Source organism: Dromiciops gliroides, chromosome 4, assembly GCF_019393635.1.
Source record: "Dromiciops gliroides isolate mDroGli1 chromosome 4, mDroGli1.pri, whole genome shotgun sequence".
Classification (NCBI taxonomy): Eukaryota; Metazoa; Chordata; class Mammalia; order Microbiotheria; family Microbiotheriidae; genus Dromiciops; species Dromiciops gliroides.
This window is the reverse complement of record NC_057864.1, coordinates 294250433-294267435: the sequence shown is the minus strand read 5'-3', so window position 1 is coordinate 294267435 and position 17003 is coordinate 294250433. Positions and strand designations below refer to the sequence as shown.

The 17003-nt window shown below is 39.2% G+C and overlaps 1 protein-coding gene across 5 annotated transcripts in view; it reads right to left on the bottom strand.

Moving 5' to 3' along the window:
* MTO1 (mitochondrial tRNA translation optimization 1) overlaps positions 1–15644 on the bottom strand; it is a 36713-nt gene extending 21069 nt beyond the window's left edge. Inside the window, exons 1-7 of one of the 5 annotated variants that reach the window (XR_006352777.1) lie at positions 15289–15644; positions 11762–11961; positions 9698–9815; positions 8583–8872; positions 7707–7819; positions 4521–4711; positions 2191–2321 (exon numbers count right to left, since the gene is read on the bottom strand). Coding sequence is in view for 4 of the 5 variants with exons in the window: in XM_043963619.1 (XP_043819554.1) it covers positions 2191–2321; positions 4521–4711; positions 7707–7819; positions 8583–8872; positions 9698–9815; positions 11762–11961; positions 15289–15496 (1251 nt within the window). In the remaining variant the exon portion in view is untranslated. Of the gene's footprint in view, positions 1–2190; positions 2322–4520; positions 4712–7706; positions 7820–8582; positions 8873–9697; positions 9816–11761; positions 11962–14992; positions 15093–15122; positions 15233–15288 lie in introns of those variants that run through there. The other 4 variants (XM_043963619.1, XM_043963621.1, XM_043963620.1 and 1 more) reach the window with 4 other exon arrangements.
* Between the last annotated feature and the right edge of the window lie 1359 nt (positions 15645–17003).

The window sequence follows — 17003 nt, the reverse complement described above, 5'->3', positions numbered from 1 at the left end:
ACTGCTTTTCAATGTTAAGAGGCAACACTGCTCATAATCTCCCAACATCTTCCTCCATAATAATTCACTAACATGTTTATTCTCTAAAAATGGTATTGTCTTTGGTTGACCATCTCTGGCAATGAGATCAAGTATTTGCTGGTTAGGTTAGTTTCAGCAATCTTTTGAACTCTGTTGTGGCATCTATTTTCCATCAGTTAAAATTCTGTAGGAAGTAGTAAAGGTATTATCTTTACCTTTTTACATTTCCAACTTCCTTAGTGACAGCAACTCATTTGATTAGGTCAGATTGAAGCTGTTATTTTAGTGTTGCCTTCTTTATGTATCCTTTCTTCTAATTTAGTTGATATTTATCTCTATTGAAACTAATCATTAGTTTGACTGTATACAGATAGCCAATTCAGAAACTACTGTAAATCATGACTAGTTGTTTTCTTTTTGTTAAAATGTGGTCAATTTTGGGGCAGCTAGGTGGCCCATTGGATAGAGCACCGGCCCTGGAGTCAGGAGGACCTGAGTTCAAATCCGGCCTCAGACACTTAACACTTACTAGCTGTGTGACCCTGGGCAAGTCACTTAACCCCAATTGCCTCACTTAAAAAAAAAAATGTGGTCAATTTAATTTTCTATGTGATAGTTTGATTTTCATCATGTCCTTCCAAACCTCTATTATTTTTTTTTTGCGGGGCAATGGGGGTTAAGTGACTTGCCCAGGGTCACATAACTAGTAGGTGTCAAGTGTATGAGGCTGGATTTGAACTCAGGTCCTCCTGAATCCAGGGCCAGTTCTTTATCCACTGCGCCACCTAGCTGCCCCCTTCCAAACCTCTTAATGAAATATTCATGATATATAGATGTGAAGTTTCTTAGTATGAATGAATGAAATAAAAACATTGACCAAATATTTACCATGTGAAAAGTCCTGTCCTAAGCACTGGAAATCCAGAGAGAAAAGCAAGACAGTCTCTATTCTGAAGGAGTTCATGTTATAATAAAGGAGATAACACATGTATATATGTATATACATGTATATGTATAAAGTTTCATCTGCAAATCAGAAGTAAAAGCATCATGGTCCTTATGGTACAGTGGCAAAGATGGAAACACATCCTTTTAAATTTTATTTCCACTGAAAAAACCGTATCTGTGGTTTTTTGTTGTTTTTTTTGGGTGGGGGCAATGAGAAGTGATTTGCCCAGGGTCACACAGCTAATAAGTGTCAAGTGTAAAACCATATCTCTTAACCATGTTTAATTATGTGGTACTACTAAGGACTTTGGTGGCAAGAAATCTTTTCTGGATTTTCAGTAGCTAAAGAAGCAGAGGCTATATAGCATCTATAGAAGAAGGTGCCAAGATGCATCTCCATGAGGATTCTTTCCTTGGAGGATAGCTGCAAGGGCTAGACTGGAAGCAGAACCAGTGGCCTGGGGGTGTATGATGTTATTCCTGGGGCTCTTGGGCTCACTCAAGATCCTGACTATCTCTATCAGGGTCTTGCCTGGAATATATGACATCCTGTCTTTTAAGTCATCTACAAGCTCTTGTCTTTGTTCATTTATTAAATCCGAACCACATCTTCCAACATACTTTTTGTTGTGTTCCCCTTTGCAGTAAAGTCACTGTGAAAGTATATGGCCTTGTTTTGGAAGATTTTTTTCAACTTCTTCATGTAACAATAAAATAGCAACTGCCCTTGTAATTCCCCAAGCTAGCAATACAATCAATAAATATTTCATTTCCAATTATTATTTTATAGCCCCCAGGTATTGCCATCTGATCTGCTATTATGACCTAAAGACGTCTGGACTTTTTCATCTGTCTTTATACCTTAAGGACTACCACATTAGGCCTTTCCATATGACCTGAAGCTCAACTGTTGTGTATGTTTCCTCCCTAATTAGAATGTGAGCTCCTTGAGAGCAGGGACAACCTTGCTTGCTTTTCTATTTTTATCCTTAAGCTTAATGCAACAAACACTGTATGCCCTTAATGAATCAGAACTTGAGTTTAAACCCCACCTCAGATACTAACTATGTGTGACCCATGCAAGTTTAACCTCATTAGGCCTTAATTTCCTCATCTATAAAATAAGGGAGGCTGGACTTGATTTATTCTAAAGTTCCCTCCTACAATAAATCTATGATCCTACAAATGCTGACCCATTCCATTCCACATATATTCACTTACTTGGGCGGCTGCTTCTTCATAACCAGTGGTACCATTTATTTGTCCAGCAAAGAAAAGCCGCTGAACCAAATGAGTCTCAAGAGAAGGAGTGATCTGACGGGGGTCCAAATAATCATACTGAACACCATAACCTATCCAAAGAATAAGCAACAAGGATAAGGTAATGTCACCTAGATTTTCATGAGAGTAGAAATGGCACAAGGAAAATTGTTATGATTTACTCAATAAATAAGACAGTACTTTTTTTTGGTTACCTCCCCCCCCCCATTTATTTAGAATTTTATTATTTTCCCAAATTACATGTAAAAACAATTTTTAACACCGATTTTTTTTTGTTTTTTGTTTTGTTTTTTTTTTCGGTAAGGCAATTGGGGTTAAGTGACTTGCCCAGGGTCACACAGCTAGTAAGTGTTAAGTGTCTGAGGCCGGATTTGAACTCAGGTACTCCTGACTCCAGGGCCAGTGCTTTATCCACTGCGCCACCTAGCTGCCCCCTTTAACATCGATTTTTAAAACTTTGTGTTCCAAATTCTCTTCCTCCCTCCCTCCCCATCCCCCCTTAAGAAAACAAGCAATTAGGGGCAGCTAGGTGGCGCAGTGGATAGAGCACTGGCCCTGGAGTCAGGAGTACCTGAGTTCAAATCCGGCCTCAGACACTTAACACTTACTAGCTGTGTGACCCTGGGCAAGTCACTTAACCCCAATTGCCTCACTGAAAAAAAAAGAAAAAGAAAACAAGCAATTCAATATAAGTTATATATGTGTATAAGACAGAGTATTTTTATGGCCATAGTTTGGTGTTTAGATTTTGTATTCCCAGACTGTAAGCAGTGATATAAACTACGACCTCTTCTCTATACTCACACATCCACCCCCTTAGTTCAAATCTTCATTACCTCCTGCCTAAAGCGTTGTAATGGCATCCTAACTGGTCTTTTTGCCACAAGTCTCTCCTACTCTAGGCCACCCTATACCCCGCTGCCGAAATGATTTTCTTCCATGTTACTCCCCTCTCACTAAGTTCCACTGGCTCCCTATTGCCTCTAGGATAAAATATGAACTCCTTAGTTGAGCTTTTAAACCTTGTGCCAACCTAAACTTCTGGCCTCATTGTATATCACTCCTGTTTTCTGATCCTCTCACGTGATACTTTTTTTTTTTAAGTTTTCAACATTTGTTTTTATAAGATTTCTAGTTTCAAATTTTTCTCCCTTCCTCTTCTCTCCCCAAGACAACAAGTAATCTGATATAGGTTATATATGTACAATCACATTAAACATATTTCTGCATTAGTCATGCTGTGAAAGAAGAATCAGAGAAAAAATGAAAAACCTCAAAAAAGAAAAACAACAATAAAAACAATAGAAATAGTATGGTTCAATCTGCATCTAGATTCCACAGTTCTTTTTTTTTCTGGATTTGGAGAGCATTTTCCATCATGAGTCCTTTGGAACTATCTTGGACCATTGTATTGCTGAGAAAAATCAAATTTAACATAGTTGATCAACACACAATGTTGCTGACACTGTGTACAATCACATGATACTCATCTTCTATGGGTTTCTACAATGACTATTCCCTATGCTGGTGACAAAATATTAGGAGACCCCCTTGTTTTCCAGAACTAAAGCCCAGCAGGAAGCTGTGCCCTGAGCTTGGCAAGACAACAATCCTTTGTGATCACTCTCTAGATGATATTAACCTCTGGCAAAATCACATAATTCACCAGGTGTTCTCTGAGCTGGACAAGCATAGGACAAACTTGAAAGTCCTTGTCACATTCCTGCTGTTACCCTTCATTGTAAGGGCTACAGTTCACTGGACAGCCACTAGTACAAATACTGAAATCTCCCCACACTGCCTTGGGCCTCCCCACTGGGGTGGGGGTGGGGCTGGCAAATGTGTCCTTGCTTGCAAACCATTTTCTTCACTTTGAAAACTAAATTTCTCTTTGATTCCTGACTCTCCTATCTCTAGACGGTTCTGGTCTGTTGACACCTGGATTCATTCTTTTCATTCAAGACACAACTCAAATATCATCTTCTACATAAAGCCTTCTCTGACCCCACACTCCATTGCTTGTATCTTCCCCTCCTAAACTGCCTGGTATTTATTTTCTTTATTTTTTTTTCTGCATATACTTGTATATGTATTTATTGTCTCCCCTGTTATAATTTAAACTCCTTGAGAACAGGGATTGTTTCACTTAGTACTTGTGAATCCCCACTGCCTATAGCAGATAATGGATGCTTAAAAAATATTCGCTGACTGATTCGCTAGAAGGTAAAGTAGTGCTAAGCTTGCGCAGAAGAACAAATATAACATATTACCTGGCTGTACAATCTTGGCTTTTTCCAAGCCTCTGATAGATGTGATCAGCTGTTCTTGCACATTAGGTGGCAGTGTCATAGAAAGCCCTTGTGGATAGATGAGATCAGAATCCATTCCTTCTGGTTCCAACCAAACTTGATGTATACGGTTTGGAAAACGTAAAACCTTTGACTCAATTGAAGGACAGTATCTGTCAATAGAAAATTTGAAACAAATGAAGGAAAAACCAAGGTTAACAATAACATCAAAAGAAGATTCAATAAATTGGGAATTGGTTAATTGGAAAAGGGAAAAAGCAATAAAAAAGGCCTAGTATGGCTTCATTTAGAAGCAGTCAGGCCAGACTAACTTTATTTTTAGAGGGTTACTAACCTAGTAGATCAGAGGAATGCTGTAAAGATATAGTTTACCTAGATTTTAGCAAAGCACTTGACAAGTATTTCAGGTTAATCTTTTGAAAAAGGTGGAGAAATTAGACAATAGCACACTTATACAGATTCAGAACTGGTTGAATGGCTAAATTCAAAGAATATAATGGTTCAATGTCCACTTGGAAGGAATTTTCCAATAAAATATCCTCAAAACATTAGTTTTTGGTCCTGATGCTGTGCTGTATAACATTTTCAATAGTGACTTGGATAAAGGCATAGATGGCAAGCTTATTAAATTTTCAGATGATACAAATCTGGGAAGGGGGATGAAAAATGGATGACAGGGGCAGCTAGGTGGTGCAGTGGATGGAGCACGGGCCCTGGAGTCTGGAGTACCTGAGTTCAGATCCGGCCTCAGACACTTAACACTTACTAGCTGTGTGACCCTGGGCAAGTCACTTAACCCCAATTGCCTCACAAAAAAAAAAAGAAAAGAAAGAAAAAGAAAAAAAAATGGATGACAAATCCAGGCTCCAAAAAGATCCTATGGAAGATAGGAGGCTCAGTGGATAGAGTACTAGATTTGGAGTTAGGAAGACTTGAATTCAAATTATGCTCAGATACTAGCTATGTGATACTGAGAAAATCTTTTCAATGCTATTTGCCTCAGTTTCTTCATCCATAAAATGGGGATTACAATAGTATCTACCTTATATAGGGTTGTTGTGAGGACCAAGTAAGATAACATGTAAAACACTTTGCAAATCTCAAAGTGCTATGTAAATGCTAGCTTTTGCTATTGTTATCTTGTTAGGCTGAATTTAAAAAGATGATGTAAAGGATTACAATGAACCTCAAATAAAATGGGCATTTCTATAAGAAAAAAAAAGAGGACTATACATCAAATTGCAGGTATCATATGCATCTTGCTTTTCTTTTTTTATACTATTTTTTTTTTTTGGTGAGGTAATTGGGGTTAAGTGACTTGCCCAGGGTTACACAGCTAGTAAGTGTTAAGTGTCTGAGGCCTGACTTGAACTCAGGTCCTCCTGACTCCAGAGCCAGTGCTCTATCCACTGCGCCACTTAGCTACTCTTGCTTCTTTGAAAACATAATCAATTCAACATTATACTTGGTTTCAAATACAATATACTTGGTTACTTGGTTACAAATACAATATAGGACTGGCTTGATTCAATAGCAAATGTGTCTCAAAAAAGAGCTAGAGTAGAATGAAAGCTAAATATAATTTAACAGTATAATACTGCAGCCAAAAAGATAATATGAAACATTAACTAATGATAAGCATAACATCTAAGAATAAGGAAGAGATATAATCCAACTGTACTCTGTCCTAGTCAGACCATATTTGCGATATCATGTCCACTTCTAGGTACTACATTGACAAAATTGAGGATGCCCAGGATGGTGAAGGGTCTTAATCCCAAGCCATATTAGGACCAGTTGAAAGAACTAGAAGTATTTATTTATCCTGGAAAAGAGAAGACTTGAGAGTTGTGGGTGGAGAGGGCAGAGACATGTATTCCAAGTATTTAAAGGGTTATCAAAAGGAAGACATGGTCCAACCATGCCATCCCCCTATTCAATAAATTCTCTATCACCTCCAGGATCAAATACAAAATAGTTTTTGACATTCAAAGCCCTTCATAACCTTGCTCCAGTCTCCCTTCCCACCCTCCCCCTTGTCTAATGTCCTTAAAACTTATTCCCTACTGGATTCCAGTGACACTAGGCTCTTTGTTCCAAGAACAAAATATTCCATCTCTAGGGTCTGGACATTTTTTCCTTCTGCCTGGAATCTCCCTCCTTCCAGCTTACTTCAAGTCCCAGCTAAAATCTCATCTTCTATAGGAAGCTTTTCCCTACCCCTCTTAATTCTAGTGCCTTCCCTCTTTTAATTATTTCCTATTTATCTTGTACATATTTATTTACTTGTTGTCTCTCCCATTAGACTGTGAGCTCCTTGAGGGCAAGTACTGTCATTCATTCATTCATTCATTCATTCATTCATTCATTCATTCATTCATTCATTCATTCATTTTAAACTCCCCCAGCCCTTAGCACAGTTTCTGGCACATAGTATGTGCTTCATAAATATTTGTTGACTGACTGGAAGAAGAATTAGAATTGTTCTCTGACTCCAGAGGGCAGAACCCGGAAGTTGCAAAAAGCCAAATTTATGCTTGTCAGGATAAACTTCCTATTCATTAATTCTGACAGTGGAATGGCAGTAAGTTTCCTGTCATTGGAGGTCTTCAATTAGGAGCCAGGTGATCACTTTCTGGATATGATGAAGAGGGGATACTTTTTTGAGTATGGGCTGAACTACATGGCTGCTGAGGGAGAATCCTTTTAACTCTGAAATTCTGTATTTTTTTTTTTACTGGAGGAAAGTGATATTTTATTTTTAAATATCACAAATTTTAAAATAGCACAGAAGTAATAATAAGCAAAGACATAAAACTTCCAAAAGTCATATGCTTTGGATACAACTGAAAGGGGACAAATGTTTCTTCCTTTCTCCCACTGAGTCAAAACATAAACAGAAAGTGGGCAGTTGGACAGATTATGGAGAATGGATCCTTGTCTCCAGGGACAGAAGAGGAAGAAAGGTGTTGTGAACTGGGTTTGTACATCTCATCACCCCCATAGTATAACTGCTTTTGTTTGCTCCCACTTGTGGTCACTGCCTGGCTTCACTCAATTCTTTTTTTTTTTCATTTGTTTAAGTGAAATTCTGTATTCTTAAAAAAATACATTCTTCAGCACATTCTCAGAACAGTCTATTCTTACCGTGGTCCTTTGACAGTTTCCTTCACATGAGTGTTAAGATGAATGTTCTCATTAACAATTTGTTCTACTCTTGAGTTGGTATGGGTTAAGTAACATGGTAGCTGGTCTTCTGGCTATAAAAAAAACCCATCATATTTGTTACACAATTACTTTGAATCTTTAGTTTTTCTTTAATTAAATCATGAATTATGGGATTTTATATACATACATACATATATACATATATACACATACACACACACACACATATATGTAAGATTCTTTTTTGTTCTTGCATAAATTTTTTTCCATAAAAGTATTTTATTATTTTCCAGTTACATGTAGAGATAGTTTTCAACATTTGTTTTTATAAGATTTCTAGTTTCAAATTTTTCTCCCTCCCTTCCCTTCCATCCCCCTCCCCAAGACAGCAAGAAATTCGATATAGGTTATATATGTATAATCACATTAAACAATATATGTAAGATTTTAACTGATATTAAAATCTATGAAGAATAAAAGCATTAACTGCATTAATTCCTTTATTTTAAAGAGAAAGTGGCTTGTCCACAGTCACATAATTGGAGTCATGATCAGAAACTAAAACATTCACTTTAAAGTTCTCAACTCTTAAATGTACAGTACAAGTTTTTTAAAAAATTGAAACAATGAAGAAAGCTATAGGGAATAGGATTTTAAGAAGCGTGGAGCTTAATCTTTTTTTCCCTAAATAAATCCTTTTAAAGATTTGTTGCTTGTACCTAAAACAAGAGCATCCAGAAATCTGGACTGATATTAAACAAATATGAAGTGACTTCCTTTAGAGTTAACTATCAAGATTTCTACAAAAAGTTTCTAATGTATTACAGTCACTATCAGAGTTTTGAAAATTCTTACCTTAAGCCAGACTGCTTCACTGAGAAAGCTGAATGGTACAGATGGGTTGTCAGGCATCTGCTTATTCAGAATGCTAAAATTAATAGAATCTTTGGCAATTCGAGGTGGAGTCCCTGTCTTCAACCTCCCCACAACAAACCCCAATTTCTCCAGAGTCTGTGCCAAGCCAACAGAAGGCTGATCTCCTAGACGCCCTGCTGGATATGTTTCCAATCCCATTAGAATCATTCCTCTCAGAAATGTGCCAGTAGTTAGGATAACGCTCTCAGCATACACTCTGCTTCCATCTTCTGGATAATTAAAAAAAAAAAAAGAACAAAATCAACTGTTTTTATTCTAGTCATTACAAAGAACAAAACTGGGTTTTGTTAATTAAAAGCTTTCCACTAGTCAAATGACTTAGAATAGTGGTGACCATTCTAAGTCATTTGACTAGTGGAAAGCTTTTAATTAATTTCATTCTCTAGAAATTTGAGATTGGTACTGAATTTGTAAGCTGGGCTTTACTTTGTCAACAAGTCCAAACTTCCTAGGTGGGGTTTCAAACTTGGTGTCTACAGATAAACAAGGATTCTGTGGATAGATTTCAGGGGGTCTTTGAACTTGGATGGGGAAAAAAAAAATCACATCTTTATTTTCACTGACATCTAACTAAAATTATTTTTAAAACATCATTCTGAGGGGTGGCTAGGTGGCGCAGTGGATAAAGCACCGGCCCTGGATTCAGGAGCTACCTGAGTTCAAGTCCGGCCTCAGACACTTGACGCTAGCTGTGTGACCCTGGCCAAGTCACTTAACCCCAACTGCCTCACTAAAAAAACCAAAAAACCCACCAAACAAACAAAAAACCCCACCAAACAACAATAAAAAATGACCACAAAAACGTGTCACTTTAAAAATAGAGGGGCAGGGGCAGCTAGATGGCGCAGTAGATAGAGCACCAGCCCTGGATTCAGGAGGACCTGAGTTCAAATCCGGCTCAGACACTTAACACTTACTAGCTGTGTGACCCTGGGCAAGTCACTTAAACCCAACTGCCTCACCAAAAAAAAAAAGAAAAGAAAAGAAAAGAAAAAAAAATAGATGCCATCATATATCCTATATCCAACATATACCTAACACAACACCACTGACACGACATTTTCCAGGATGGTCTGAGTCTGGTTCCATAAGAAGAAGATCTTCTACGGCTGTCTCTTGAACAGTTAGCCGAGGTGTGGCCAAGATTTCCTCCTACCAACAGAAATGATTGAGAAATTTTAGTCAAATTGTTTCCCAGCCAATTAATGATTCCCACATTTTCATTTTTCCTTTATAAATCTATACGAATTTATTGTTTTTGTTTTATTTTGTTTTCCCATAAGAATTTTATACATGTCTTTCTTTTTTTTGCAAGGCAATGGGGGTTAAGTGACTTGCCCAGGGTCACACAGCTAGTGAGTGTCAAGTGTCTGAGGCCAGATTTGAACTCAGGTACTCCTGAATCCTGGGTTGGTGCTTTATCCACTGCGCCACCTAGCTGCCCCCTTCCCATAAGAATTTATTAGTCTAATTACTGTATTCCAGGCATTAGGAATATAAAGACAAAATGAAACAGCTCCTGACCTAAGTAAGCTGACATTTTATTAAGGTGACAACATGTACAGAAACAAGGATAGGCAAAATAAATGCAAGGTAAATTTGTGGAGTTTTTTGGGGGTTGGGGGAAGGGTCATTAACTGTTCTACATGAAGTAGGTAAGGCTTCATGTAGGAAGTATAAATTGACCAGAGTTTTTGAGGAATAAGGGATTCTGTGAGGCAGAGGAGAGGTGGGAGTATATTCAAGGTATGAAGGTCAGCTAGTGCAATGGCAGAAAAATGTGCGAAAGGAACAATAATGAGGTCAGTTTGGCTAGACAATAAAGTGCAGGAAGGGGAGTAATGTATGATAAGGTTGGAAAGATTGGTTGGAGGACAGGTTAGTAAAGGGTTTTACAAGCTAAACTGGGGCAGCCAGATGGCGCAGTAGATAGAGCACCAGCCCTGGATTCAGGAGGACCTGAGTTCAAATTCGGCCTCAGAAACTTAACACTTACTAGCTGTGTGATCCTGGGCAAATCACTTAACCCCAACTGCCTCACCAAAAAAAAAAAAAAAAGAAAGAAAGAAAAAAAAAAAGCTAAATCAAAGTAGTAGATACTCTATCCTTGAGGTAATGGGTAGCTTCTGGAGTTTATTGGGGTAGGGGAGTGACAGTACAATAATCTCCTTTACAATATACTGAACTTCAGAAAAATTACTTTAGCAGATTGATGCAAGATGAATTGGAGGGGCAGCTAGGTTGCTCACTGGATAAAGCACCAGCCCTAGATTCAGGAGGACCTGAGTTCAAATCTGGCCTCAGACACTTGACACTTACTAGCTGTGTGACCCTGGGCAAATCACTTAACCCTCACTGCCTCACCACCAACAATAAAAAAAGATGAATTGGAGAAGGGAGAGACTTGAGGCAGAGAGACCTATTAGAAGGCTAATCCAAAAGGCTAGGTAAGAGGTGCTAGGGGCCCAAACAAGGGTGATGGTTATGAGTAGAGAGAAGAGGATGTATGTAACAGATATTGTAGAGGTAAAAACCTTAAGATTTGTCAACTGTCTGGATATGGGGGGTGAAGGAGAGTCAGGAATCAAGGATAACATGACCCTGGCTGAATAGAAGAACGGTACTGTTCTTGACAGAAATGGGTCAGTTTGAAAGGAAGTATTATTGGGTGAGGGGTGATGGGAAAGACATTATCAGTTTTACACTTTGAATTTGGGAAGCCTAAGAGAAGCCTAAGAGTTTGAAATAACCAAGAGGCAGTCAGGAATGTATCGCTGGAACTTGGGAGAGAGACTAGGATTGGATATATTGATTTAGGAGTCATATTCATGGAGATGATAATTAAAACTACAGGAGCTGATGAGATTACCAAGTGAGAAACTACAAGAATAGAAGAGGGCCCAAGGCAGGGTGCTAGGATACACCCACAGTTACGAAGTGTGATATAGATGGTGCACCATCAAAAGAGACTGAGGGATTGTGAAATAGGTGACAGAAGAACCAGGAGAGAGCAATGTCACAAACACCCAGAGGAGAGAAAGGGCATCCAGGAAGAGAGGGTTAGTCAACAATGCCAAATGTATTAATTTAATTCTCACCTGCATCTTTTGCTTATAAAGTTTCCTATCAATCTGAGCTCGGAGACCCCATACAGCTGGGCCCTTACGCCGGTTCAGTACTTTATAATGTATACCAGACTGATCACAGATCCGAGAACACAGACCATCCAGAGCATCCACCTCCCTCATCAAATGCCCTTTCCCTATGCCTCCAAAGGAGGGATTGCATGACATCTGACCTGAGAAAAGAACATACCAAAACAAAATAAAATTACCTTTGTAATCATCACCATGAAATGCAAATGAAAACCAGTTCAACAACATATGAAAAACTAAATAACTACTATGTCTCATATTTAGTCAAACTTTTTTTCTTGTTTTTGTTTATTGATGTTTCTTCCTTTTTTTAATTTAATTTTTATTTTTAGTGAGGCAATTGGGATTAAGTGACTTGCCCAGGGTCACACAGCTAGTAAGTGTTAAGTGTCTGAGGCCGGATTTGCACTCAGGTACTCCTGACTCCAGGGCCGGTGCTCTATCCACTGTGCCACCTAGCTGCCCCGACAATGACTTCTTAACAATTCATATGAGTCTAGTGATTATCAAAACTGATATAGAACTGAAAGGAACCTTACAACTTTCTAACTTACCTCCTTCCACTTCATTGATAAGGAAACTGAAGCTCTGGGAGATCAAATGACTTGCCTCAAGTAATACAGTGTTAAGTTTCAGAGGTGGGATTTGAATCCAGGCTCAAAGTTCTTTCTACTGTATTTACAACCCAAATTTATACATAATTATATTGTAACAATTCAAGTTATTTACAAAACTTTAAAAACTAATTTAATGCAATCAAGGTATACCTGAGATGGAAAGGAGGAAGAAAGAATAATTGCACTGATAATTCACAAAATAATTAGTCCAATTATGAGGAAGATATTCTGTGGTAAGATATTCAAATGGTATTCCATCCAAGAATCTGAAGTGGTTCATGAACTACACCAACTGTCTGGGACTTGGTGTGTTTGACTACGAATCTCCTAGTGTACCTTTGTCCTCTGACCCTTTTATTTGTTTCTCATACTTCAATATAGCTGGACCAGTCTGTTCCATGCAGAAGATATCTGCTACAAATTTTTCTCAATGAAAACCCTGGGATAATTTCTAATTCAGGTCTCTCTAGTTGGTGGTGGCAATGCCTGGGCACTGAACAGCTACTGCATACAGTACTAGTGGGAAAGCCAGGAGGAAGTACGTAGTGAAGGGAATGGACACATTATAAAACAAACACCCAGGAGAACAAGGAGGAAAATCCAATAAAAAAAAAAAATCCAGGGCACCTAGATGGTGCAGTGGATAAAGCACTGGCCCAGGATTCAGGACGACCTGAGTTTAAATCCGGCCTCATACACTTGACACTTACTGGCTGTGTGACTTTGGGCAAGTCACTTAATCCTCACTGCCCCACCAAAAAAAAAAAAATCCATCAACTAAGACCTGTTAACTTCCATCCAATTTAACCCATACTGAAAAAAAGAAGCCCCACTATAACATACTTAACAAGTATTCCTTTTAGTCTCTGCTTGAAAATCACCCGTGAGGGACTCAATACCTCCCAAGGTAGCTCATTCAACTTTTGGACAACTTTAATTGTTAGGCATTTTTTTCCCCCTCACAAAAGCCTAAAATTGCCTCTTTGTAATGTCTACTCACTGCTCATGATTCTAAGCTTGGGTCAAACAGAAGTCGTCTAATCCCTTTTCTAAATGATAGCTTTCAAATACATGAACACTGTCACCTTATCCCCTCCCTCCTCCCAATCTTATCTTCTAAAGGTTTAATGACTCTGGTTCCTTCAACTGAATCTCATGTGACATGCACTCAAGAAGCTTCAATAACCTGGCTGCCTTCCTCTGGACATTTCCCAGATTATTAGTGAAGTAAATATATCACTTCAAATAGTTTGAGCAGGGTAGAATATAGGAAATCAGTTCTCTGTTTCTATAAGCTACGTCTCTCTTTAAGCAGTTTAAGATATTAGCTTTTCTGGCAGCCACATCACACCAATGATTCAATATTATATCTGTTATCCCTAGATTTTTGTGATTCATCCTCTCCATCAAAGAAATGTTGAATTGATTCTTCAGTCCTCAGTAGTGATGTTACAGCACAACCAATCAAATAATCAACTGATTCTTGGATACTTTCAGAGTTTCATGGAGAGTCACAAGAGTTTTTCTTTACTTTGGCTGCTTTTTCTTCAGGCATCCAAGTCTCTTTGCAAATTACATGCCTATTTTAACTGTTAAATGCTAAGTACAACATAAAGATTCAATATAAGATGTGTAAATGACAGCTTTACATCTCTAGATACCCTAGATAAAATACTGGATACTAGTATAAATAGATTTATCAATAAATTAAAAATAAACACATAAATGATATAAATATAAATATATATAAACAAATCAAACTATGACTGAGCTAATAAATAAGCAAAAAAGACTAGATATTAAAATACTAGATACTCTAGAAAGATTTCATAAAATTCAATCTAGCAAATGTTTATTAACAACTATGTGCAAAGAATTATGCTAGGCAGTGGGGATACAAAATGACATAAAACACAGTTCTGCACTCAAGGATTTTACAATCTAGTAGGGGTGGAGTTGAGGCACAAGTAATTATAACAGAGAAGACAACTGTATATTATAATAAGATTACAAGCTTTAATGCAAATTAGAATAAGTGCAGATGAGTGATCCAAAGTGCTATCAGTGAATGGGAGAGATCAGACTTTCCTCCTCTAGGGGTCGGGAAGGGCTTCATTGCTGGGGAGTGGGAGGCACCTTAGGAAAGACTTTCAAGGGTTCTTCACTTGGGATGCTTGAACTTGTTTGCTAAAAAAAAAAAATCGGACAACTGTATTTTCAATATAACTGATTTTCTTTGTCATTTTGCGTAATTATTTTATGTGTTTAAAAACATTCTAGGGGCATCTAGGTGGTGCAGTGGATAGAGCACCGGCCCTGGATTCAGGAGGACCTGAATTCAAATGCGGCCTCAGACACTTGACACTTACTAGCTGTGTGACCCTGGGCAAGTCACTTAACCCCAAATACCTCACAAAAAACAAAAAACAACATTCTGAAAAGGTGTCCATGAGCTTTACCAGACTGTAAATGTGTACACACCAGGACACAAAAATGGTAAAGAATCCCCAATTTAAAGATTGGAAAAGTCATCTCATCCAACCCTCGTTTTACTCACGGGGAAAACAGTCCCAGAAAGGTTAAGAAGCTTGCTCAAAATTAAAGAGAAAGTGGCTAATTCCCTTCCCTTTCCCTCAGGATGTACAAACGACGGCAGTCGACTCTTCAAGACTAATTCAACAACAGACCTAACTTCCTGCGACCCCTTTCCTCTCTCGCATCCTCCCGGAAGCCGCGGAAAGCAGGAGGAATCTGCGGTGCGGCAGGGGAGGAAGAGAGTAGGAGAAGGGCGCAGGCGCACTCGGGGTCCCTCCATCCCAGTCCCGGCTCCGATCCCGCTGCATGTGTTCTCACCGATAGTGTCCACGCGGTGCGTGAGCAGCAGAGTCTGCGAGCCACAGCGAGCCGCCGCTGCCGCCGCCTCCGTCCCTGCATGCCCCCCGCCAATGACCACCACGTCGTAGTGCGGCACCGCTTGGCCTCCGCAAGAGCGGGACAGCGGCAGGGGCTTTTTGCTGAGGCGAACCGCTACCCGGCGACCCCAACGGCCGAAGGGGAGCATGGTGAGAGCCGGGCAGAGGCTGCCACTGACAGGAACCGTGACTGGGGCACCACTGGGGCTCAAAGTCAGCGGCCACTGGCTACTAGCCGGAGACTTCTGGGGGCCGCCATTTTGTTGACGTCATCACGCAGCACGCCCGGCTGTCGACCGCTGTGTACCTGCCCCGTTACGCCTCCAATGGCCCTGTGCCCCACGGGGCGGGAGAGAAGAGTAGGCGGGCATGACCACGTGCTCCTGCGCTAATTTCCACATGATTTCCTTCCCCTTTCCCAGATCTCAGTGTTTGGTCAGAGTCTAAGCCAGGGGTTTTTGACGTGGCATCGGATCCAAGTTAGATAAACTTGTATGGGGGAAAAAAAGACACCCTTATTTTTCACTAACCTCAAACTGAAATGTAACATTTCCTTTAATTTTTAATTAAAAAACAAAACAAAAACACTCTCCCTCCACATTCTGAAAAGAGAAGCACCCGGTTGTCGGAGGGATGCATGACACAAAAATTTTAAGACACCGAGCTGCCACCCCCCCACCCCAAATCTCCATGAAGAGTACATTTGCCCATTCCATAGCCCCTGACGCCTGTTGGGTTGGCATCATCATTAGTTCTCTCTGTGTGTATGTAATTACATATCTAAATCCCTCTTTTATTTTTTCTTTTATTTATTTATTTTTCTAAATTCCTCTTAAGTGATGTTAAAACATTCTCTCCTTCCCTTACATGCTGCCCTTTATTTCATTTTGCCCAGTACTCCTCTGTCTTTTGCCCTAGTTAGCATTTTGTCAGTCAATAGCAAGCATTTAATAAATGTCTACAACCTGCCATGTTCTCTGCTAGGAGCTGAGGGTACAAAGACAAAAATGAGACTGATCCTGCCCTCAGAGAACTTACATTCTACTGGGAGTATCGACTTCAGTCAGCCTCACTTCCCCAAGCTTCAGTTCAAGTTCCTCTTTTTTTCCCATAAAATTATTTTATTATTTTCCAGTTACATCTAGAGATAGTTTTCAACATTTGTTTTTATAAGATTTCTAGTTTCAAATTTTTCTCCCTTCCTCCACTCCCTCCACCCTCCCCAAGACAGCAAGTAATCTGATATAGGTTATATATGTACAATCACATTAAACATATTTTCTGCATTAGTCATGCTGTGAAAGAAGAATCAGCAAAAGGGAAAAAACCTCAAAAAATAAAAACAACAATAGAAATAGTATGGTTCAATCTGCACCTAGATTCCACAGTTCTTTTTTTTCTTCTGGATTGGGAAAGAATTTTCCATCATGAGTCCATTAGAACTGTCTTGGACCATTGTATTGCTGAGAAGAATCAAATCTATCATAGTTGATCAGCACATTATGTTGGGTTTTTTTGTTTGTTTTTTAGTGAGGCAATTGGGGTTAAGTGACTTGCCTAGGGTCACACAGCTACTAAGTGTTAAGTGTCTGAGGCCAGATTTGAACTCATGTACTCCTGACTCCAGGGCCAGTGCTCTATCCACTGTGCCACCTA